Here is a 25340-nt window from a genome sequence, read left to right as displayed (position 1 = left end):
ATTTTGTGTCCTGTATTTTTCTCTAATTTTGTTTATAACATGAATATTTCTCTCAGTCCTTTCACTGAATGTAAAGTACTACTACTACTACTTATCATTTATATAGCGCTACAAGGCATACGCAGCGCTGTATATTTGATCTGATGTAACATGTAATATTAACAGATTGCTACGATAGGAGAATTTGACTATTTAGAAAATACTTTTATAGTTTATATATTGGTCTGAATTCTGGAAAACATTAACAGTTTCTAAGGTGTGTTGAGAGAAAATGTCCATAATTTATCAAATAGCATGTATTAAATGGCAAAAAATGTGTTATTAGCCCTTAATATGTGTTTCTTTGGAGTGGTAGTTCTCAACCCAGTCCTGGAACATGTCAAGCCAGTCAGGTTTTCGGCACACACACAATGCATATGCATGAGATAAATTAAATTTGCATCCTCTGCCTCCATTGTATGTAAATCTCACTCATGTATATTTATTGTGGGTGTGCTAAAAAACTGACTGGATTGGTGTATCTTGAGGACTAGGTTAGAACCCTTGCTTTAGAGCAGTGCATGTTAACTGATATGGATACAAAGCATATAAATGCATAAAAAGCAGATCGTCATTTCACAAAATGAGTAATGCAGGCATGTTTAATCTTGCAAACTGTGTTATTCATAGAAAAATAATCCTACTTTTTAGGTGGTATTATCTTTCCTCCCTATGGGAATTAGACCACTGGCACACAGCTTCATGCTTCAAGGGACCTTTTCAGGTGTCATTATCTTTTCTCTTGGGTGAAATTGACCCACTATCATGCAGCCTGATGCCCCCAAGGACCATTTTAAGGGGCTGATGTATAAATGAATTACTGTCCTACCTCCAACCACCTTCAAACGATGATTCTCCAATCCTCAATTTCAATTAGCAACAATTATCCCCTCAACTCTGATCTTTCCCCCAGCATCAATAGTGCATCTTCTGATTCCCCTGGTACCTATCAGAGGTCAACACCCACAGAAGGTGATCTCTCCACAGGAGAAGCAAAGACAAACAAAGAACAGTGGATTCAAAAAAGTCCTCTCACAGTTGGCGTCTTTCTAAACAAGGTCTTTATTCAAATCAATAAAATAACCCGACACGTGACGTGTTTCGGCCAGGAAGGCCTGCGTCAGGGGTCTATTAATCCTTCATGTAAAATACCTTGGGAATCAGATGACTTTCAATAAATAAATTGTTAACAGAGATATCGTATGCGATGGATCGCTGCACTTATCTCTGCCAAACACTGTGTGTCGGTCTGCAAAAAAATGGTTTTATATATATATATATATAATGCTATTCTGTAAATGAGCATTTCTGACATAGGGAAGATTTTACTGATAGGTGTACATATGGGTGGAGTCTTGCAGAGCATAAATGGGACTCACACATGTTTATAACTTATAGAATACTATAAATTATTCAGATATTTCCAAAAGATAGGTGCACATGTCTATGCCAGCTTTATGTCTGGCATAAGTGCTCATGGTTAAGCACATGTGGGAATATATATTCATCTACACTAGTATTTTATAAAAGAAAATAGGCACCTGCTTTTCTTTATAGAATATGTGTCTATCAGATGCCCTCTGAGTGTGTGTGTGTGTGTATTAGCACCTGCGTTGCAGAATTACACTGAATATGGACAATGCTACTGAAAATCTTTACAATCCAGCATTCACCAAGGCAGAGCAAGGTTGAAATGTGGGCATTGCATCTAGCTATGCATAGCTTTGCAATATTTAGTTCATTATTTTTACTGTTATCCAAATATATCCATGTACAATTCTGGAGACCGCACCTTCAAAAAGATATAAACAGGATGGAGTTGGTCCAGAGGGCGGCTACTAAAACGGTCAGTGGTCTTCATCATAAAGTGTATGGGGACAGACTTAAATATACCAATATGTATACTTTGGAAGAAAGGTGGAAGGGGAAGATATGATAGAGACATTTAAATACCTGAGCCGCATAAATACATAGCAGGTAAGTCTCTTTCAATTGAAAGGAAGCTCTGTAATGAGGGGGGCAAAAGATGAAGGTGAAAGAGGGTAGACTCAGAAGTAACCTGAGGAAATACTTCTTTATAGAAATGATGGTGAATTCATGAAACGACCTCCCAGTGGAAGTGGTAGAGATGAAAACAGTATCTGAATTCAAGAGAGCTTCGGACAAGTGAATAAGATGTCTAAGGGGCCCTTTTACAAAGGTGTGCTGAAAAACGGCCTGCTGTAGTGTAGACATGTGTTTTGGGCACACGCAAAATCATTTTTCAGAACACCTGTAAAAAATGGCATTTTAAAATTTTTGCCTAAAATGGATGTGCACCAAAATGAAAATTGCAGCGTGTTCATTTTGGGTCTGAGACTTTACTGCCAGCCATTAACCTATCAGTAGAGTCTCACGTGGTAACCAGGTGATAATGACCTACGTGCATCAAATGCCACTTGGCATGCGCCCAATACACAAATCTGAAAATAAAAATTATTTTTCAGACGTGCGTATTGGGCGCGCACCAAAAATGAAATTACCGCAAGAGCCACACGGTAGCCGGATGGTAACTCCATTTTGGCATGTGTTGGGTGTGTGTAGATGCTTACTCGGCTTAGTAAAAGGGCCCCTAAGTGAGTGAGTAGATGGCATGGATGGTCAGACTGGATAGGCCATGTGGTCTTTATCTGACTACAATTTTCTGTTTTTCTATGGATTCAATATAATGCGCCCAAAATTGGGCACTGATATTTGGGAGCTGATCCAAGATGTGTGCCCAACCAAATTGGTGAAATGAGCTAATTTGTGGCAATAATAGGGTGCTAATTGGCACCATGTTGGATTTGCACACACATCTCGATATGCACTATTCTATAACAATGTGCATCAAAATCCCATAGTGCACAACCCCAAAAGAGATATGGCCATGGGAAGTGCATGCGCAGATCAGGGACATTCTTAAATTTGTACGCAGTGTTATAGAATACTATGAATATGTGCCTAAATTGGGTGCCAGGAATTATATCAGGTTTCAGCAGGCATAAGTCCTGACATCCAAATTTGGGCAGCAAAATTGATTCCCAATGCTATTCTGTAATGAGCGCTTTTCTTTGAGTGCACATTGTAAAATAGCATTGAGCGCTGATTTTTTATTTTTCTTGTGCAGATTTTTGAGCACCATTTACTGAATTTAGCCCATAATGCGGAGACTGAATATCACTACTACCCATATAAAGGTCAATTCTATAACCAGGCACCTATAGGTAAGTGGCAGCAAAGCAACATAACACTATTCTATAAGAGCCTGCATAAGAGGCATACCCCCAGGGCTTTTGGGAAGGGGTTCCTATTTTGGGAGAATGGGCTTGTGTTGGGGAAGGGATACTTGTAAGTGGTGGGTTTGGCCACTAGGAGGGGCATTCTAGTTAGGGGGTGGCTGGGAGAAGTGGCACAATGGGGGCATATGGATTTGGGGGGGGGGGTGAGTTCTGTCCACTGCTTAGGATTTTGTGTGCCAACCCCTTTAACATGCAGCCTGAGTCGGGCTGATGGAATATACTGCTTTCAAAATAGCTCACAAGAAGAGTTATTCATTTATTACAGGAGTCAATAACCTGTAGTACTGAGATACTGCAGCTTGATGACTCCTCTGGTAAATTAAAGAGCATGAAAAACCTCCTTTTTACCACACCTTGATAACTTCCCTCCTCATTCTTTATTGACAAGAGTTGATTTCAGATCTGGGATTCATCATACAAAGGCCTAGTGATTTGTAATTTGTTTTTTCTTTCCGGTGTGTATTTCTGATTACAAATATGATTTAAGACTGTAAATCATAACTTGCTTGGAAAAAATAATACATTTATGGCTTTATACAATGTTAATCCATCTATACAAGATAAACACAACCAAATTAAATCTGTATGACATTCACGACATGTAAAGGGTAATTGTACAACACAGCACCATAAGAAATTTCCCAAAAAGTGCCAATTTTATTCTTATTTTATAATGGCCAATAACAACCCAAACCATGACACTGGAGCACTAAGTTTTTATTGTTTTTTGTTTTGTTTTTTTACTAAGGTGCACTAGCATTTTTATCTCATGCTGAAAATCAGCTGGTGCTAAACTCTGAGACACCCATAGGAATATAAAGGGCATCTCAGAGTTTAGTGCCAGCACACCTAGTAAAAGACCCCTTTTAAAACGTTAAATAATAGAAACCTGCGCTGTACATTAATAGGTAGTAAAAGTCATCCACTATCATCTGTAATAAGCCAGCTCTCCTTGTAATATATGGAAGAGCTTCAATCTGTCATCAGTCCTACATAATCATAAAACGTCAATTTGCATTCCATCTGATAGAATTACATCTTCATATGTAAAAGCTCATTGGCCCCTTTTATTGGCTAGACTTGTGTTCAAATTTTTCTGTTTATTGTATAAAGTATTATTTGACTTTGCATATTTAGAACAAACTTCTTACTCTGTTCATAACTATATCTTTTGCAATATAATGTAAGCCACATTGAGCCTGCAAATAGGTGGAAAAATGTGGGATACAAATGTAGCAAATAAATAAATAAATAAATAATTTGATAAATCACTTTTATATTTCCAGTCTCAAACAGATCTTTTAAGAATACAAATCTGTTTTCCCATCTATAAGGGTTAAGAAAAGGCTTAAACTATTGGAGAATCTGCTTTCTTTTCATTACAAGTCTGTTATTAACTGCCACAAACTACAGGAATTTCAGAAGTGAAATTAAAACATACTTATTTCGGAAACTTTTATTAAAAAAAGGTAGTTTTGATGGTATATTGGATTATTAGTCATTCTATGTTTTACATATTGATTCCAGTTTTGTATATTGTACTACTTTTGTGAGTTTCTACTTCTTGATAACAACTAGAATCTTTTGATTGTAATCTGTGTAGAACTATAAGGTTTACTGCGGAATAAATGACAAATTGTTATGTTTTTTTTAATTTTATAAATGTTTAGTCAAATAAGACATTTTATACACACAGTGATTTTAACTAAGTTATATCACAATAACCCAACTCTTCGTAACTTATCATTCCATTATGCTTATTTAAAACACAAATGCTATCGCATAATCAAAAAAGGCAATATATATTGAAATACTGCTGCATGCTGTTGAAATCAACCAAATTAATGCACAGCACAGGTTTGTATTCTTGAAAGTATTTTATAAGGGCAACTTAAACACCTATGTGCTTTTCTAAAATAGGTTTCCAGAACTATCCTCAGTAGCATACAAATGCTTTCACACAAATTTGTACCTTCTCCAAGGCAACTACAATATATGCTTGTAAGTTATGCATGTATGCTTGTATTTTAAAACATGACAAGTGAATTATATCTCTACTCCTGTTCCAATAAAACTGTATGTGTGCTATGAGAATACGTACTCTCATGTCAGTGTGCAAACGTATACACAAAACTTCATCTTCTGAAGCCCATAAGAACTATTTTTGTGTGTAAAAACATGCTGTACACCTTTACATGTGAAACATATTTTATAAAATTAACCCAAAAGCCCTCTAAACAAAAAAGCAACAGTAAAAATATTTGGATGCTTCTCAGTTTAGCCTTTTAAGCAGTCGAAATTTACTTTAAAAATTGATATCTTGCTGTTAGAAGCTGACATGCTGTTTGTTTTCCCAGTACTCTGGTTAATCATATTTCACTTGTGCTATGAAATGGACCTTGTTCCTCATGTGGTTTCTTACATTCTCTACATTTGAAAATATAAAGCCTCTGAAAGCAAAGCCTCCAAAAATAGTTATGATATCATGCAAGAAGAACTGAAATGGCAGTCATAATCAATGTTTAGGTCAATATTCAAAAGCACTGTGATTACAAGCAGCCAGCAAACACATAGGGGGAGATTCTATATATATGCTACCTAAAAAATCCACATGGAAAACATTGCCGACTAATCATATTCTATAAGTGGTGCCTAGATTTAGGTGCAGTATACAGAATACCCTTAGTTGATATCCCAGCACCTAAAACTACGTGCCTCCATTTACACCAATCCCAGCACACATATTTGCATGCACTGGGCCATATTATATAATTACACGTGTAAATTTTGTAACGCCCTTGAAATGCCCATTTCACCGCCTATAACCATGTCCCTTTTTGTTGCGTGGATTAGAAGTTAAGGGGGTCCTTTTACAAAGGCATGGTAGGCTCTATGCACATGCAGTATGCAACAAAATGAGACTACCACCAGGCTAGTGCACCCCCTGGTGGTAATTTCAGATTTGGTGCATGTCTATACTGCCGGGACAAATTGTTTCTTATTTCCTACTGCATGCAGCATTTTTGGCAATAATCGGCAGTTGGCACACACCAACCAGTCACTATCCTGCTTATAATCGAAAGAGAAAAATGCCTATATTGCTACCCAAATCGGGAGATGGGCGTCTATCTCCCTTGGGCGCCCAAATCGGTATAATTGAAAGCCGATTTTGGGCGTTTCCAATTGCAATCCATCGCGGAAACGGGTAAAGTTGACGGGGGCGTGTTGGAGGCGTGGTGAAGGCGGAACTGGGGCGTGGTTATCGGCTGAGGAGAGATGGGCGTCTTTAGCTGATAATCGAAAAAAAAGGCGTTTTTACCGCGATTTTGGGTCACTTTTTTTGGACCCTTTTTTTCACGATCAGGTCCCAAAAAAGTGCCACAACTGACCAGATGACTACTGGAGGGAATCAGGGATGACCTCCCCGGACTCTCCCAAGTGGTCATTAACCCCCTCCCACCAAAAACAAACTCACTTTAAAAACTTTTTTCCAGCCTCTATGCCAGCCTCAAATGCCGTACCCACCTCCATGACAGCAGAATGTGTTCTATCCTCTGACAGCCTTTCCCTGGTTCTGATGTGGCTCTCGGGTGAGTGTGACACCTTTTCTGTTATGCACACTGCAGAGTAACATCAGCAATGCATTGTGGTGGGTGTAGGGTATTGGGCTCCGTGATTCCACTAGTTTGTGGCAAATGCTCACGATGTTGGTAGTTGGTAGGGTCTACTCCCATGGTGCTTTTCCCCCTGCTGACTGGGTCAGAGTGTGCCCTGTTTTGTTTCCGGTAGTCCATGAGGTAGTGGCCATTTTGTAAGCCAGTTTTAGATCCCTTTCACGTGTTAGCCACGTTACAGAACTTAGTTCTTACCTTGAATGTGGCTGAAAGAGGGCATTGTACAGCATTCTGCCAGCTCGGACCTACTGCTAATCTCAGTACCAGGGAGACTCGATGCCAGTGGGGCACCACCTCTGATCTGCAGTTAACTGTGAGTAAACGTGCTTATTCCAATAAAGGACATTTTCAGAGAGATTAGTCTTCAGGTGTCAACTGGTGTGCCAATGTTATATAGCAGCAACAAGTCCTAGAGGCCTGCATGTATGCAGGTCCCTGGAGCACTTTTAGTGGGTACTGCAGTGCACTTCAGCCAGGTGGACCCAGGCCCATCCCCCCTACCTGTAACACTTGTGCTGGTAAATGGAAGGTCTCCAAAACCCACTGTACCCACATGTAGGTGCCCCCGTCACCCCTAAGAGCTATGGTAGTGTTGTACATTTGTGGGTAGTGGGTTTTGGGGGAGGGGGTTGGGGGGTTGGGTGCTCAGCACCTGTGGTAAGGGAGCTATGCATGTGGGAGCATTGTCTGAAGTCCACCGCACTGACCTCTAGGGTGCCCAGTTGGTGTTCTGGCATGTCAGGGGGGCGAGTGTACTATGAATCGTTGCCCCTCCCATGACCAAATGGCTCGGATTAGGACGTTTTTGAGCTGGGCGTTTTTACTTTCCATTATCGCTAAAAAAACAAACGCACAGCTGAAAAACGTCCATTTTTTTTAAATACGGTCTGTCCCACCTCTTCACGTACCCATTTTCAGACATAGACGCCCATGGAGATAGGTGTTCACGTTCGATTATGCCCCTCCACGTGTGTAGCAATTGAGCCCTTACTGCTAGATCAATGGGTGGCATTAATGGCTCAGGCCTGTAGGAGTATTTACCTGCAATCTCACCTGTGCTGGTCTGGGGCCTATACAAGCTCGAACCATTCTTTTATAACATTATGGATTCTACAGCCTGTGGCCTGAATACATCTGTAACCATCAGAAACCAGGTTTTTACAAAGGACAATTACTGCTGGGCATAACAAGATGACTTTATCCAAGGACATATTGTTTACTGCAAACTAGCCCCAGTTATCTCTTGAGAAGAACAGAGGAGAGAGACACAGATGGCTCCAGGAGTATGAGAGCCATCAGGGAGGTTTTCATGCCATCTGATAACAGTTTCTTTGCTAATTTCAAGGCCTCTCTTCATGACCATTAATTTGGTTGGACATTATTGTTCCAATTGTGATTGGTCCATAGGTATCATCTGACCCAGATAGATACCAACGTTGGACTGAAGGGAGAGAGGAGAGAGAGAAGAGCAGAAGACTTGTAGAAAGATAGAAGGCTCTGAGAGAGAGAGAGAGAGAGAGAGCAAGAGACTAATTTCCTATACCAGTAAACTGTGTACCTTTTAACAAATGGACAAGGTTAGCTCAGCTACAATACAAGGCCTCACCCGAAAGACTGTGCCATCTGTATCCAGAATACTGACCCTGGACTTTATTTCTGGACTGAAAGACTCGCTGGGGATTCAGCTTGAGTCTCCAAAGAGGAACCTGCTTCTTTACCATTGGAAGTCTGCCATAAAGACAGCAAGGTGAGATAACTGGATATACTACCTATGGTCAGGGTTTAGTTAGTCCACAGTTTTATCTGTGATAGATTGGTTGTCAGGATTGGTGGTCAGTGAATCATTAACTGCTAAGTGTTTTGCACAAGTCAGGTTAGTGGTGTAAGTTTTCATAATCAGTAGGACATCAGTTTTTGTGATTAGTGTGTGATCACTCATTTAGATAGTCCGTTTGGATAATCATATATCTTTGTATATATTTTGGTGATAATCTATTTTTGGTACAAGCTATTTTTGTAATCTTGCTTTGCAATTTGTCATATATATATATCTGATATTTTTCTATTCATAATAAACAATAATATATTTTACCTGTGGCATTGTTCCTTTCATTGGTACAGTAGATAGCTGAAGGGCCAATTAGGTACTATCATTCCCCTGTGCAAACAAGTCCACAATAATTGCTTTTGTGGTGATTATCTGATATAAAACGTACCTATGATTATATATTAGGAGTTTGTCCTTATAATATATTCCTACAGGCCATAAATAGGCACACACTGGTTTAAATTCTACCAGAGAACCTATTCTTGGCCAATTGAAAAAAAAGCCTTTTTTCCAGATGTGGTAAAAACTGGCCTGATACGTGTGAAAAACGCATACCCACATTACCACAGGCCACTTTTTGCCATGGCTTAGTAAAAGGACCCTTCAGCACACTGCGCTATAGAATACATTTAGCAACTTGTGCTTGTAAATTATAATTATTTCCAATTAGTGCTCATTATTGCTTGTTAAGTGCTGTTATGAATGAATTAGCTTGTTAAGCCAATTCAATTACACACATTGTTATAGAATACACCTGAATTTCAGAATGGATCTCTAGACGTGTATATAGAATCTGCTGAAAATAACCAGTTAGGTTGGATTAGAGAAAGGCTGCCCCCCCCCCCAAAAAAAAAAATTATCTATTTAGCAGTGACATTTAGAGCCCTGTTTATTAAGCTATGCTGTAGGCTCGCTAACATTTTTAGCGCACACTAACACCAGAGAAACCTATAGGAATATATGGGTGTCTCTAATGCTAGCATGCACTACCTCTTTGCATGTGCTAGCATGTCTTAGTAAACAGGGCCATTAGATAATAAACTCATAGGTGAAATATTCATCTGGTGGCTGTGAGCGATTTTTTTTCCACCACTGGCTTTATGCCCTGATATTCAGTGCTGAGCCATGTTTTGTCACTGGCACTGAATATCCAGTATGTGTGGAAGGATAACACTGATCTGGTTAAAGGCCGAGATTCAGCCCTTCAGCAGATAGGTGAAACCGGAAAAAGATAGAACTGTGCATTATATGGTCCAGTTTGTCCAGTTAATTTATCCGGTTAAGTGCTGAGTATCGGTGCTTAACTGCATAAGTGTGACTCTGCCCAGACTCTACTCATGAACTGCCCCCAGCATAGCTGGCTTCGGCTTAGACAGTTAGAGGGGACATTCAGCTGAATAGTACCACAAAGTGCTACTTGATATACCTAGATAGCCCACCACAAGCTATTTAACTGGGCAGGAGCATCTCCTGTCCAGTTAAATCACTTTGAATATTGATCCCATAATTAATTAAGTCAATATTTAAATGGAATGTTGAGCAACATCCCACTAAACAAATAAATATGTTCTAATGCATGCTTATTAGATGTTTCTGTAGTATTATGATGACATCGTACTAAATCTCTGTTATTTGAATTCCAGTGTGGTTAAATGTGCATATTTTTGATCTTGTTTCATGGTAGTCCTATTATTGTGTTTCAATTTGCTGTTCTCAAGTTTGCCTCATTTATTGTATTTATGTTTATGTCTGGTCATTTTTTACTATTCTTATGCTGTTAACAAAATTGTAAGTTTTATGTTAATCTGTACCTGCTATACACCATCTTGGGTGCGTCTCTTCATAAAAGCAGTTAATAAAAGAAATAAAATATACATAAAGTGTGGCTTCTGTGCCTTTTCAGCTGCACTGTATGCTTAGTGTGTGCTGCTGAAAATACATGCATAAGTGTGCATAGTTCTATATGCATAGGTGCAAAATATGGCAAGGAAATGTGCTGATGCTGGTTTACACTAATATTCTTATGTGCATACGTGTTCTTATAGAATAGGCTCACTGCCCACGTTATTTGGGTGCCTAAATGGTGGTGCCCTGTTATAGAATTGTCTCTATACAATATGAACATGTTGGGAATCACCCACAGGTTGTCCCTTCTTCACCCATTTTTTTCAGTGTTTAATACTATGGGGCAATACCGTTAGGTACCCCAGTGCTGCACTAGTATACCTGAAGTTATGCACTCACTTATATCAGGTTAATGGCAGATGTAAATGGGATTCCCTAAGTGTAATATGCAATGCACATAACTAACAGTATTCTGAAAGTTATGCACATAGGGCCGAATTCTTTTTTTTAAATTTTTATTTTTAATGCATTTAAATTTTTACAAGTCATGTACAAACTTGAACAAGCAATACGGAACTTAGATTATAAACACAATTATATTTTTATAAGAAAAACATTTCCCCCCCCCCTCTTTAGACCACTATAAAGAAGGCCACATGAAAGAAAATACATAAATACATGGAGAAATGCTAAGGAAAACATTAAAAAAAAAAAAAAAAACAATATAGCTTAGCACTCATCTATCCAAACTAAATATACCCGATTAGTTGGTTCTAGCCAGCAACCAATTTCTTCATTTTTATAAATTCACTAAGATGTTCAGGCTGAAAAAAAATATATTTTATCCCCAAAAATTTGATCACGCATTTACAAGGATAATTAAGATAGTATAACGCTCCCAGAGCCAAAGTTTCAGCCCTAAGAGCTAGAAAAGCTCTCCTTCTCTCCTGGGTTGATCTAGTTACATCTGGAAACATCCAAATCTTTTTACCCAGGAAGAGTGTCTTTGAAATTCTAAAATATAGGCGTTTAATTGCCTCCAGGTCTTGCTCAAATACAAACGTCACCATCAAAGTCATCCTTTCAGATTCTTCGGATATAGAAGCCTCTAAGAAATCAGTCAAATTCAAAGTATCTTTATTTACTCTTGGTGGGTCAGGAACCTCCGGAGGTTGTTGTAAGTCTTTCTTTGGTAGAATATAATAAATTTTACTTATTGGCGGAAACGTTTCTGGGGAATAATGTAAGATCTCCATTAAGTATTTCTTAAATGCATCCAGAGGGCTGACTCCCACAGACTTTGGAAAATTCAAAAAACGTAGAGTTAATCTACGCTGAAAATTTTCAATTTGTTCTATTTTCCGGTGAATAAAGGTTCTGTCTTTGACTGTAGTTATGTTGAACTCCTGAAGAGTTTTCAATTCTAATTTTAAATCTTTAACCTGCGAACCAAATTCTTGTTTTATATTTTCCATATTTATAGAAAGTGTATCAACTTTACTTACTATCCTTTTTCAATGACCTAATCTTCTATTATCCAAATTAACATAGAAAATATTTTTCAAATACAATATTTTATTCAATTTAACACACACAAAAAAACTACTTATAAAATCTACTTATAAGTAGATTTTATAAGTAGTTTTTTTGTGTGTGTTAAATTGAATAAAATATTGTATTTGAAAAATATGTTCTATGTTAATTTGGATAATAGAAGATTAGGTCATTGAAAAAGGATAGAAGATTAATTTGACCGATAATTAAGATATTTTACCCATGTTAGTAGTGTAACTTTACTTACTAGAGATGAAACTTCTTTTGTTGAATTGACCACTGACATGTCCAAACGCTGGAGAGTTTCCCAGATTCTCTCCAGCGTCACCGTCCCAGATCTAGTGATTGAAGCACTTGGCTGAGGAAGGGGAACATTCTCTCCCTTCCCTCCGTCGGTATTCGCCACCTCCACTCCTCGCTCCGAGGGCCCCTGCAAAACCACTTCCGGTCCCGGGAACCCTCTCTGAGGGTAGCGTCCTTCGGGCTGGGGCGGTGGATCGAGTTCCGGAGGAGATAAGGTAACATCAAGTCCAAAGCTCCGTTGGTCTCCTCCCAATGGGGCTGCTGGACTGCCTCCGGATTTCGGCCGAATTCTATATATGGTGCTTAGCCTAAGTGCATTCTCTAAGCAGTGCTTACATAGTAGTAGTAGTAGTAGTAGATTTAGACATGGTATATAGAATACACTTAGTCGATATCCTGAACTCAAACTTGTTTGGAATAATGTGCGATATAAATGTCAGAAATAAATGTCAAAAATAAATATTTGTGCTGTATAGAGTTTATATGCCAAGCAAAACCTAAATTCAGTATTATTCTATGACAAAGTTTATAATTCATTAATGATTAAAAGACGTTCTTTCAGAATAAATAGATTAAATAGTATATAGGTATTTAAACTGAAATACTGGATATTGGCGTGGAATCTAGACAGACTTGTAGTTTATAGGAGTAAATCCATGTTGTTGTTTTATAAAGCAAAGTAAACCAAAACACTTAGGTGTCTTACTCAAAGTTCATGAACAAAATAGAGATATAATTCAGTGTTATTAATTTTCAGACAAAATACAAATTTCAATTGTGATAAAAAAGACATTGTTATTAAAATTTAGTTGTCTCATAGCAATACCCTTCAGTAGATGGAACTGAAGAATTATGTGTCCAAACTTTTAAATAGAAAAATGATATGAATCAATATATCCAACAAATTAAAATGTTATTTCATGAGAGTAGTTTAACTGTAACATTCCATGTAGAGTCAGATAAATATATATAAAAGCAGAACTTTATAAATCAGTATGACAGGAATATGTTCAACTTTGTAAAACTGGTTTACAGTAAATAATATATTTTAATAGTTGAAAAAAATAAAAAGGAGACATACAATCCTTCAGAGACTGCATATGCCCAAATGATATACGATTCATTGAGATCGATGCATCCTAGAAAATCATATATTTGAATCAATAAATCAAGGGTCAGAAGTGTAGCTGAAATGGTGATATTCTACTTTGGGTTAAGTGGGAAAGTGAACAAGAAATTCTAAAATTTGTTCTTCCAGTTTAAGCACCTTCACAATTTATGAAAATATTGAGGCTTGCAGAGCAATCAAATGATAAGTTGAACACGAAACTTTTCAATATATATAGATCTTAAGCCTTAACATTAGTTGAGGACAGGGGCATAGCTAGACCTGCCATTTTGGGTGGGCCCAGAGTTAACCTGGGCGGGCCTTTCCCACCCGCACCCCTACCCCTATACATACATACAATATAGTGCTTTTTTTTAAATGACCTGATGTCTGCCCATTTCTCTCTGAACCCCCTCCTCTGGTCCTACCTCAGAGCCGTTGCCCATTGCAATTCCTATAGGAAACCTGTGCCAGCCCTGCAGGCTTCTCTCTACCACATTCCCACCAAAGAAAAACCAAGAAGTGGCATCATTGAGGGCAGGACATGACAAAGAGAAGCCTGCAGGGCCGGCACAAGATGCCGCCGGCAGTAGCTCTGAGGTAGACTGGGAGGGGGGTAGAGAAACGGGCAGATGCCAGGCCACGAGTGGAGAAGAGGGAGAGAGAGTAGTGAGGCGCTGCCACTGAAGAGTTTTGGGGGTTTCATGGGCTGCTAACTGGGTGGGCCTGAGGCAAGAATGGGTGGGCCTGTGCCTACCTAGGCCCACCCTTAGCTATGCCACTGGTTGGGGATATAAAGTAGGAATAAGTTGAGAAGAGTGAAGAACTAAGTCTATGCTATGACACAGAATTTTGAATGAGGATCAGGCTTTGTTTGAGTAACATACAGACAGCTCTTGAAATTTAATATAATTAAGCCAGTCAGTCAGAAATATAAACAAAAACATAACAAACTAGAAACATATAATTTTATTCCAGAGTTATAAAAATCCAATGCAGTTAAGGTGATACAGCAAAGATCATAGAACTTAGAAGGAGACAATTGGTATACACTTAGTTGAGCAGTAGCAAGCCTTATCTCAATGCTGCTCTGCCAGTACTGGAATTGGAGAGATCTTTGATTCGGCAAGCAAATATTAATTGAAAATCTTAGAAAGACAGCTGAGCTGAGAATGTGCTTGAGGAAACAGGCAAGACCCGGCCCGACAGCATGCAATTTGCCACGTGTGTGGATCTCTACGCTCGTGATCAAGCGTTGTTGGCAATTGGAGCACCCTTAGTTCTTACTTTCATTTAGCAGGTTAAATATTTATCTCCAGATCATCAAACAAAATTCCAGCATTTGAAAGATGCTCAGTAGAAATCTGAGAACTTAGAGGCAGAGATTCTTTGTGCCATGCAAAATTGCAGTGGATAGCCGCTGTAAAGGAAGCAAACAAAGTGGAGACAAGTTTCACCTCTTTGCTGTTCTATTGGCTATTGTCTTGGTATGCAGTTCATGAAAATCCACCATTGCAGCAGGCAAGCTTCTATAAAAAGTCACGGAAGGCCTGCAAAGAAAGTCGTGCACCAAAAGTAGGCTGGGCATGACCTAAACGCATGAAAACTGCTATGAGTTTAAATCTTTGCACTTATAATCGAGCAACATCAGCAACCAGAGCTTTACTTCTGACCATCTAATCAAAAAAAAAGGGACGGCTTTGCTAAATATATATTTATTTAGACTCAGAGCATCTATGTCAAAGACAAGTAAAGTATGTGAATAGAATTTAAGAGAAATGTATTCGATACAGAAAATTAAAGTATAGAAAAGATGGAGTTTGGTGGAGAAACCATTTTATGTGGTCATCTTTCATGGCTCACAACTCCATCCCCTAAATTTAATTATCTTAAACTATGTTGTTGTACTGACATTTAAGAATTACTACCTAGCAGTTTTTGCACATTAAAAATGTTTAAGCTAAAACAAAGTAAAATAATATCATTCAAATGATACAATTACTGTGTCAGAATTTTGCAGTCACTGTGAATGCCCAAAGTGTCCACCTCCGGGTTTAACACAGGCTTTCAGTCACTTTGGGAAGTTCTTAACAGCCATGTCAATCAGTCCCAATGGCAGTCTGTCCTAGATCATCATCAGCGCTTCCTTGAGTTCGGTGACTGTTTGCAGTTTTATGTGGAGCTTGTGGTAGGCCTCCAACATTGCTCCCCAGACATGGTAGTCCAAGGGGTTTAGTTTCAGCAGATTTGGAGGACACTGGTCCTTTGTAATAAAAACTGGATAGTTGGCCCAGAGCTAGTCTTTCACAATATGTGCTGTGTGTACTGACGTACCATTTTGCTGGAAGAAGAATCTGATGGGCAGCAGTCGATTACAGTCCTCAACGAGATTAAGAAGATGTCCAACATAATATGCACAGTCAATTTTAGCTTTCTCATCCACAGAATGCAGTTGCCTCTTGCCATCAAAACATATACCAGCCAAAACTATCATGTGCTGCACAAACTTTTCATGCTGATCCAAGAGACAAGCTGATTTGATGTTAGCTTTCTTCTCACTCGTACAGACTTGGATACTTCTGGGGGGCGGGTTAAATAGCTTTTCTTGTCAGTGAAGAACACGTGTTTTGTGTCACAAACTTTGAGCTCATGAAGCACAGCCACCTCATGCTCCAGTCATTTCTGTTTTATAGCATCATTGATGACTTGTGCCACACCATGATGAAAGGCAGTGAGATGGAGATCCTCCTTTGCGATATGCCGGACAGATCTGTCAGTGATGTCAAGCTCGGCAGCAATCTCACAGGTGCTTAAGCGTTGGCTGCTCTCACCTTCTTGGGAACAAATCAGCTCCTCAACACATGCAATGTTTGTCTTCGAGTATGCAGATTTTGGCTGACTACTACAGGCCTTGCATTCTATTGCAGAGCCCATTTTATCAACATGCAAACACATTTTCTTCACAATGCTTAGCTTCCAGTTCTTGAGATGATATGCAACCACTATCGCCCTCGCTTTGAAATAATAACATAAGAGTAGCCATACTGGGTCAGACCAATGGTCCATCTAACCCAGTATCCTGTTTTCCAAACAGTGGCCAAGCCAGATTACAAGTACCTGGCAACACTCCTTACTACAAACCCCAGGGCAAGCAGTTGTTTCCCCTGTCTGCCTCAATAGCAGACTTTGTCCAAATCTTTTTTAAACCCAGATATGCACCATGGAGCAATACATAGGCATTATAGTGTTTCCGGTCTTATTCACCATCCCTTTCATAATAATTCCTAGCATCCTATTTGCTTTTTTGGCCACTGCCGCATACTGAGCATAAGATTTCAGCATATAATCTACAATGACACCCAGATCTTGTTCTTGAGCGCTGACCCCCTAGCATCAGATAACTTTGTTCACACAGTGTCTGGATTCTCGTTTTGTCCATTACCGACACATTGCCCATGATTGCCTTTCAGATCCGAAATGCTTTTAAAGAAATTATCTGTAAATTATCATATTATCAAATACAGATTATTCAATTTCAAATCATTGCTTACAAAAGTCTACATCACTGTAAAATCATTAACAGTAATTTGTTAGCCCTTATTTTCAAATAATGGTAATTTTACAATGCAAACATTTTTGAACACACAAAACTTGAAGTCTGTAACTTCGCCATGTTTAAAGATAATCTCATTCCACTCAGCACATAAGCAAGTAAAGCTGTAAAATGACAAATAAAGCTGTAAAACTTCACATTAAGGTGCGCTTTAGGTGCGTTTCCGTTTTTAATGTGCATTAATGTCTGACGTGCATTAAACACTAATGCACTCATAGGAATATATTGGCATGTTAGCGTTTAATGCACCTTAACTTTAAAGGTGCGTTAAAAATGCTAACACACCTTAGTAAACATACCCCTAAAATTGCAAGCGGTTGCTTAGAAAACAGCAAAAAAAAACTCTATGGGATTACTTTTTTTTGCCTCGTACTAGATAAACGTCACCCAACTCGGAGCTCCATTTATAGAATAGCACTCAGTGGGCATTTTTTCAGCACACAAATTTGGACATCATTTTCAGAATTTAGTCCCAGGAGTGGAGGAGTGGCCTACTGGTTAGGGTGGTGGACTTTGGTCCTGAGGAACTGAGTTCAATTCCCACTTCAGGCACAGGCAGTTCCTTGTGACTCTAGGCAAGTCACTTAACCCTCCATTGCCCCATGTAAGCCACATTGAGCCTGCCATGAGTGGCAAAGTGCAGTGTACAAATGTAACAAAAATAAATATATTTAATTTAGGTCTACTGAATAGAGCTGTTGTGGCCACACATTCTTCATACATTCAGCACCAATAGCGGCACTGAGTATATACATTTTTTTAAGTGCCAGCATTTAACTTATCAGTGGCTAAACCAGCTAAATTTGGATCCCATTATAGCTGATGGAAAGCAAATAAGGCACGTGTCTTCTCTAAGCACCAATGTAACATGTATAACAGAAGTAAACTGTAAGCCACATTGAACCGCCAACTTGATTGGAAAATGTGGCATACAAATGCAGAAATAAATAAATAAAATAAATATACTAGGATTTGAAGAATGGCTTTGGAGAAATGAAAATGATTTTGCTTTTCCAATGTAATCCAGTGCCTGTTCAACAAACTAGAGACACCATTATTGCCTGTAAGTGCTGTCCTGTGCTCAATGAAAAATGTACATTTATCTCAATTTTAACACATTTTAACCGCTTTTAATATTCAATATCTGCATATATTTGTGGTATATAGGATTTTTAAAGTAAACAATAAACACATACCCCCCTGGTTACAGTGCTAGCGGTTGCCATGCGGCACTGCCGACACAGCCCATTCAAAACTAGTGTGACTTTGTAAACGGGGCATAAATTTTAAAACCATTTACACTGTTCCAGAATATCTAAGAATGATGGTATAATTAAGAAGTTTGAATAATCTCTGCAGAGAGTAATAAACAAAATATTTTCTCAAATGAAATAATGGGTGAACGACAAATTAAATGGTATATATTCACTTATAGAGGGCTGACCAGATAGATATCTTTTTATGGCAAAGGCAGAATATAAATAGTATATATTAACTGCTGGGTTATTTATATTGTATTCTAGAAGTAAAGCATGAAAGACCTGCTGAGTGGATAAGACAATGGATCAATTCTGGCCAATTATTTTTCAACTGAACCTAACAGAATAGGAGCTAAAGGGCCCTTTTACAGAGCAGCGGTAAGCCCAACGTGGGCTTACCACTCGCTCTTCCAGGTCTACCACTGGCCCAACGTGGCCACCGGTGGAGGTCCTGCCATGAGCGTGCTCCATTTCTGATGAAAAAGAAAACTCCTAGAAATGGCTTGCGCAGTGATAACCCTGCGGTAATCGGGCATCATGCGGTGATGCCCGTCTACTGCCAGGTTAGCACTGGAGCCCTTATCGCTACCTCAATGGGTGGCAGTAAGGGCTCCCTGCCAAATGGCCATGCGGTAAGAGTTCTCTCACCGCATTGCCATGTGCACTGGGGGCGCTGGTGTGGGAAAATCAGTGCAGGGCCCTTTTTCCCGCAGTTTGGTAAAAATACTCCTAAATTTACTAAAGCGTATTACTGTGTTAGCATTATCATCTATTGAGGTTGCATATTTGGTTAAGAAGATGAGGCAGGTAAACTTTAGAAACAGGCCTGTTTTGTGGTTGTTCTCACGTTGTAATATCAACTTTTTGAGGAGGTAAGGTTAGATCAGGATTTTAGAATATTCCAGAGGAATTTAAAAACTTGGCCTTTTTTCTAAATAAGTTGTGGAAGGTGGGGGGGGGCAGAATCTATCTTTTGCTGGTTTATGCTTTTTTGTTCTTCTTGTTGCTCTGTGATATTATGGAGGGAGGCGAGAGACAAGAGGGTGTGACTTGCAAGGTTTGAGGGTTTAATTTAGACTTAATTTTACTTTATTGTACACAGCTTTGGGCATTGTTGGAGAATGTGAAAGTAGGTTATAAATATATACAATAAATAATTTGCAACTATATACCATAGCATATAATGGTATCTGCAATAAATAGCACATATAAATGCATCTTAATTAATGCATGTTAGCCTGAGGTAATACAGAACCACCTTTTAGCATATCTAGCCCTAGGTTTAAAGATCAATATTTGCTTCTAACCTAATTCTGCCACCCTATCCCTGCTTTGAAACTACACCATCTTGCATGTATATTGCTTCTTGCAGGTTTTGTTACTGTACCTCCATTCTTACCTATGATGTTTGATGGGTTGGCTTCCTCTATCAGATAAAGGGGCTTCTGAGAAAGGTTGAGTTCCCAAAAAGCTAGACTCCATAATATTTTCCATTACAGGCTCCTGGTGTCTTTCTGACTTTGAATACTGTAGAACAAATAAACAAAGCAGAATTAATGCTCTACCTAATTGCAGTACTTATTTATTTATTTCTGCATTTAACTGATGTCATTATTTAGAGGAGAAATTATCAAGGTGCGGTAAAAGATCTCCCTTTACCGAACTTGATTTACCGTTGGATTTAGCAAACCTATGGGATTTCAGTACTGCAGGTTGAAAAATCCTATTGTAAACCCCTTGTGTTCATCTAGGTGGCTGCCTGGTGTAAGCCCTGGAAGCTGGGTGGAAGGGGCACACATTAAATTTGTTGTTTTGGGATGGGGGTAGGGGGTCAGAGAACAAGGATTTATCCTGGGAGGCTGTAGCATCAGACTTTGTCAGAAATACACTCCACACAAGTCTTTTCTGTCTGAACCAGACTTTACTGTCCTTTAAATGATTTAGGCACAGTAAACTTTATCTTTATTGATCAAATAATGATTATTTACAATTATTTCCTCCTCTCTCCAGCATACAATACAATTAATGTTTACTTTTGTTTCCTTAGATGGTTATATCTTCTCACTGGGTTGGTGAGGATCTTTCAAGCATATAGTTTAGATTATCTGGTGTTCATATCAACAGATGTCAAAGATAAATCAGTGTTTATTTATTATTCACTTACAGTTTCCCCAACCTCCAAATATTGGCAGGTGACATCAGTAGATAGTAAATTAAACAAAAATTACCCCCCCCCCCCCCGCTTCTTTTCTTTATAATTTTGTGGAGGTGGACAGGTTCCCGATTCCTGTCCACTAAACTAAAGCAGCAACTGTTTAGTTCTGTTTCTTGTTCCTGATTCTTACTGAATCCTTGCTCTTCTAGCAAGTGTCTTTAATGGTGAATCAGTGAAGTTAAGAACCGGTTGATTCTTTCAGTTAGGCTGCTGCTTCAGGCATATAGCGAATGCTACATACCTGTAGAAGGTATTCTCCGAGGACAGCAGGCTGATTGTTCTCACTGATGGGTGACGTCCACGGCAGCCCCTCCAATCGGAATCTTCACTAGCAAAAGCCTTTGCTAGGCCTCGCACGCCGATGCGCACCGCGCATGCGTGGCCGTCTTCCCGCCCGAAACTGGCTCGTGCCGGCCAGTCTCATATGTAGCAAGACAAAGAGAAGGGAAGACACAACTCCAAAAGGGGAGGCGGGCGGGTTTGTGAGAACAATCAGCCTGCTGTCCTCGGAGAATACCTTCTACAGGTATGTAGCATTCGCTTTCTCCGAGGACAAGCAGGCTGCTTGTTCTCACTGATGGGGTATCCCTAGCCCCCAGGCTCACTCAAAACAACAAACATGGTCAATTGGGCCTCGCAACGGCGAGGATATAACTGAGATTGACCTAACAATTTATCCAACTAACTGAGAGTGTAGCCTGGAACAGAAAAAACATGGGCCTAGGGGGGTGGATTTGGATTCTAAACCCCGAACAGATTCTGAAGCACTGACTGCCCGAACCGACTGTCGCGTCGGGTATCCTGCTGCAGGCAGTAATGAGATGTGAATGTGTGGACAGATGACCACGTCGCAGCTTTGCAAATCTCTTCAATAGTGGCTGACTTCAAGTGGGCTACCGACGCTGCCATGGCTCTAACATTATGAGCCGTGACATGACCCTCAAGAGCCAGCCCAGCCTGGACGTAAGTGAAGGAAATGCAATCTGCTAGCCAATTGGATATGGTGCGTTTCCCCACAGCCACTCCCCTCCTGTTGGGATCAAAAGAAACAAACAATTGGGCGGACTGTCTGTTGGGCTGTGTCCGCTCCAGATAGAAGGCCAATGCTCTCTTGCAGTCCAATGTGTGCAGCTGACGTTCAGCAGGGCAGGAATGAGGACGGGGAAAGAATGTTGGCAAGACAATTGACTGGTTCAGATGGAACTCCGACACAACCTTTGGCAAGAACTTAGGGTGAGTGCGGAGGACTACTCTGTTATGATGAAATTTGGTGTAAGGGGCCTGGGCTACCAGGGCCTGAAGCTCACTGACTCTTCGAGCTGAAGTAACTGCCACCAAGAAAATGACCTTCCAGGTCAAGTACTTCAGATGGCAGGAGTTCAGTGGCTCAAAAGGAGGTTTCATCAGCTGGGTGAGAATGACATTGAGATCCCATGACACTGTAGGAGGCTTGACAGGGGGCTTTGACAAAAGCAAACCTCTCATGAAGCGAACAACTAAAGGCTGTCCTGAGATCGGCTTACCTTCCACATGGTAATGGTATGCACTGATTGCACTAAGGTGAACCCTTACAGAGTTGGTCTTGAGACCAGACTCAGACAAGTGCAGAAGGTATTCAAGCAGGGTCTGTGTAGGACAAGAGCGAGGATCTAGGGCCTTGCTGTCACACCAGACGGCAAACCTCCTCCATAGAAAGAAGTAACTCCTCTTAGTGGAATCTTTCCTGGAAGCAAGCAAGATGCGGGAGACACTCTCTGACAGACCCAAAGAGGCAAAGTCTACGCTCTCAACATCCAGGCCGTGAGAGCCAGAGACCGGAGGTTGGGATGCAGAAGCGCCCCTTCGTCCTGTGTGATGAGGGTCGGAAAACACTCCAATCTCCACGGTTCTTCGGAGGACAACTCCAAAAGAAGAGGGAACCAGATCTGACGCGGCCAAAAAGGAGCAATCAGAATCATGGTGCCTCGGTCTTGCTTGAGTTTCAACAAAGTCTTCCCGACCAGAGGTATGGGAGGATAAGCATACAGCAGACCCTCCCCCCAGTCCAGGAGGAAGGCATCCGATGCCAGTCTGCTGTGGGCCTGAAGCCTGGAACAGAACTGAGGGACTTTGTGGTTGGCTCGAGATGCGAAGAGATCTACCAAGGGGGTGCCCCACACCTGGAAGATCTGTCGCACTCACAGGAATTGAGCGACCACTCGTGAGGTTGCATAATCCTGCTCAACCTGTCGGCCAGACTGTTGTTTACGCCTGCCAGATATGTGGCTTGGAGCACCATGCCGTGACGGCGAGCCCAGAGCCACATGCTGACGGCTTCCTGACACAGGGGGCGAGATCCGGTGCCCCCTGCTTGTTGATGTAATACATGGCAACCTGGTTGTCTGTCTGAATTTGGATAATTTGGAGGGACAGCCGATCTCTGAAAGCCTTCAGAGCGTTCCAGACCACTCGTAACTCCAGGAGATTGATCTGCAGATCGCGTTCCTGGAGGGACCAGCTTCCTTGGGTGTGAAGCCCATCGACATGAGCTCCCCACCCCAGGAGAGACGCATCCGTCGTCAGCACTTTTTGTGGCTGAGGAATTTGGAAAGGACATCCCAGAGTCAAATTGGACCAAATCGTCCACCAATACAGGGATTTGAGAAAACTCGTGGACAGGTGGATCACGTCTTCTAGATCCCCAGCAGCCTGAAACCACTGGGAAGCTAGGGTCCATTGAGCAGATCTCATGTGAAGGCGGGCCATGGGAGTCACATGAACTGTGGAGGCCATGTGGCCCAGCAATCTCAACATCTGCCGAGCTGTGATCTGCTGGGACGCTCGCACCCGCGAGACGAGGGACAACAAGTTGTTGGCTCTCGCCTCTGGGAGATAGGCACGAGCCGTCCGAGAATCCAGCAGAGCTCCTATAAATTCGAGTCTCTGCACTGGGAGAAGATGGGACTTTGGATAATTTATCACAAACCCCAGTAGCTCCAGGAGGCGAATAGTCATCTGCATGGACTGTAGAGCTCCTGCCTCGGATGTGTTCTTCACCAGCCAATCGTCGAGATATGGGAACACGTGCACCCCCAGCCTGCAAAGAGCCGCTGCTACTACAGCCAAGCACTTCGTGAACACTCTGGGCGCAGAGGCGAGCCCAAAGGGTAGCACACAGTACTGGAAGTGACGTGTGCCCAGCTGAAATCGCAGATACTGTCTGTGAGCTGGCAGCATCGGGATGTGCGTGTAGGCGTCCTTCAAGTCCAGAGAGCATGGCCAATCATTTTCCTGAATCATGGGGAGAAGGGTGCCCAGGGAAAGCATCCTGAACTTTTCTTTGACCAGATATTTGTTCAGGGCCCTTAGGTCTAGAATGGGACGCATCCCCCCCGTTTTCTTTTCCACAAGGAAGTACCTGGAATAGAATCCCAGCCCTTCATGCCCGGATGGCACGGGCTCGACCGCATTGGCGCTGAGAAGGGCGGAGAGTTCCTCTGCAAGTACCTGCTTGTGTTGGAAGCTGTAAGACTGAGCGCCCAGTGGACAATTTGGAGGTTTTGAGGCCAAATTGAGGGTGTATCCTTGCCGGACTATTTGAAGAACCCACTGATCGAAGGTTATGAGAGGCCACCTTAGGTGAAAAACTTTCAACCTCCCTCCGACTGGCAGGTCGCCCGGCACTGACACTTGGATGTCAGCTATGCTGTGCTGGAGCCAGTCAAAACCTTGTCCCTTGCTTTTGCTGGGGAGCCGAGGGGCCTTGCTGAGGCGCAAGCTGCTGACGAGAGCGAGCGCGCGGGGGCTTAGCCTGGGCCGCAGGCTGTCGAGAAGGAGGATTGTACCTACGCTTACCAGAAGAGTAGGGAACAGTCTTCCTTCAACCCAAAAATCGTCTACCTGTAGAGGTAGAAGCTGAAGGCTGCCGGCGGGAGAACTTGTCGAAAGCGGTATCCCGCTGGTGGAGCTGCTCTACCACCTGTTCGACTTTCTCTCCAAAAATGTTATCCGCACGGCAAGGCGAGTCCGCAATCCGCTGTTGGATCCTATTCTCCAGGTCGGAGGCATGCAGCCATGAGAGTCTGCGCATCACCACACCTTGAGCAGCGGCCCTGGACGCAACATCAAAGGTGTCATACACCCCTCTGGCCAGGAATTTTCTGCACGCCTTCAGCTGCCTGACCACCTCCTGAAATGGCTTGGCTTGCTCAGGGGGGAGCTTGTCCACCAAGCCTGCCAACTGCCGCTCATTGTTCCGCATGTGGATGCTCGTGTAGAGCTGGTAGGACTGAATTTTGGCCACGAGCATTGAAGAATGGTAGGCCTTCCTCCCAAAGGAGTCTAAGGTTCTAGAGTCCTTGCCCGGGGGCGCCGAAGCATGCTCCCTAGAACTCTTAGCCTTCTTTAGGGCCAAATCCACAACTCCAGAGTCGTGAGGCAACTGAGTGCGCATCAGCTCTGGGTCCCCATGGATCCGGTACTGGGACTAGATCTTCTTGGGAATGTGGGGATTACTTAGTGGCTTGGTCCAGTTCGCCAGCAATGTCTTTTTGAGGACATGATGCATGGGTACTGTGGACGCTTCCTTAGGTGGAGAAGGATA

The 25340-nt window shown here is 41.3% G+C and overlaps 1 protein-coding gene across 3 annotated transcripts in view; it reads right to left on the bottom strand.

The window, feature by feature from the left end:
• NRG3 (neuregulin 3) overlaps positions 1–25340 on the bottom strand; it is a 1503806-nt gene that overhangs the window by 20312 nt on the left and 1458154 nt on the right. For 2 of the 3 annotated variants that reach the window (XM_030203279.1, XM_030203281.1), the window contains exon 7: positions 19943–20070. In XM_030203279.1, coding sequence (XP_030059139.1) covers positions 19943–20070 — 128 coding nt within the window. The remainder of the gene's footprint in view (positions 1–19942; positions 20071–25340) is intronic. The other variant, XM_030203280.1, reaches the window with a different exon arrangement.

Source organism: Microcaecilia unicolor, chromosome 5 (genome assembly GCF_901765095.1).
Source record: "Microcaecilia unicolor chromosome 5, aMicUni1.1, whole genome shotgun sequence".
Classification (NCBI taxonomy): domain Eukaryota; kingdom Metazoa; phylum Chordata; class Amphibia; order Gymnophiona; family Siphonopidae; genus Microcaecilia; species Microcaecilia unicolor.
This window is presented reverse-complemented; position numbering and strand designations above follow the sequence as displayed.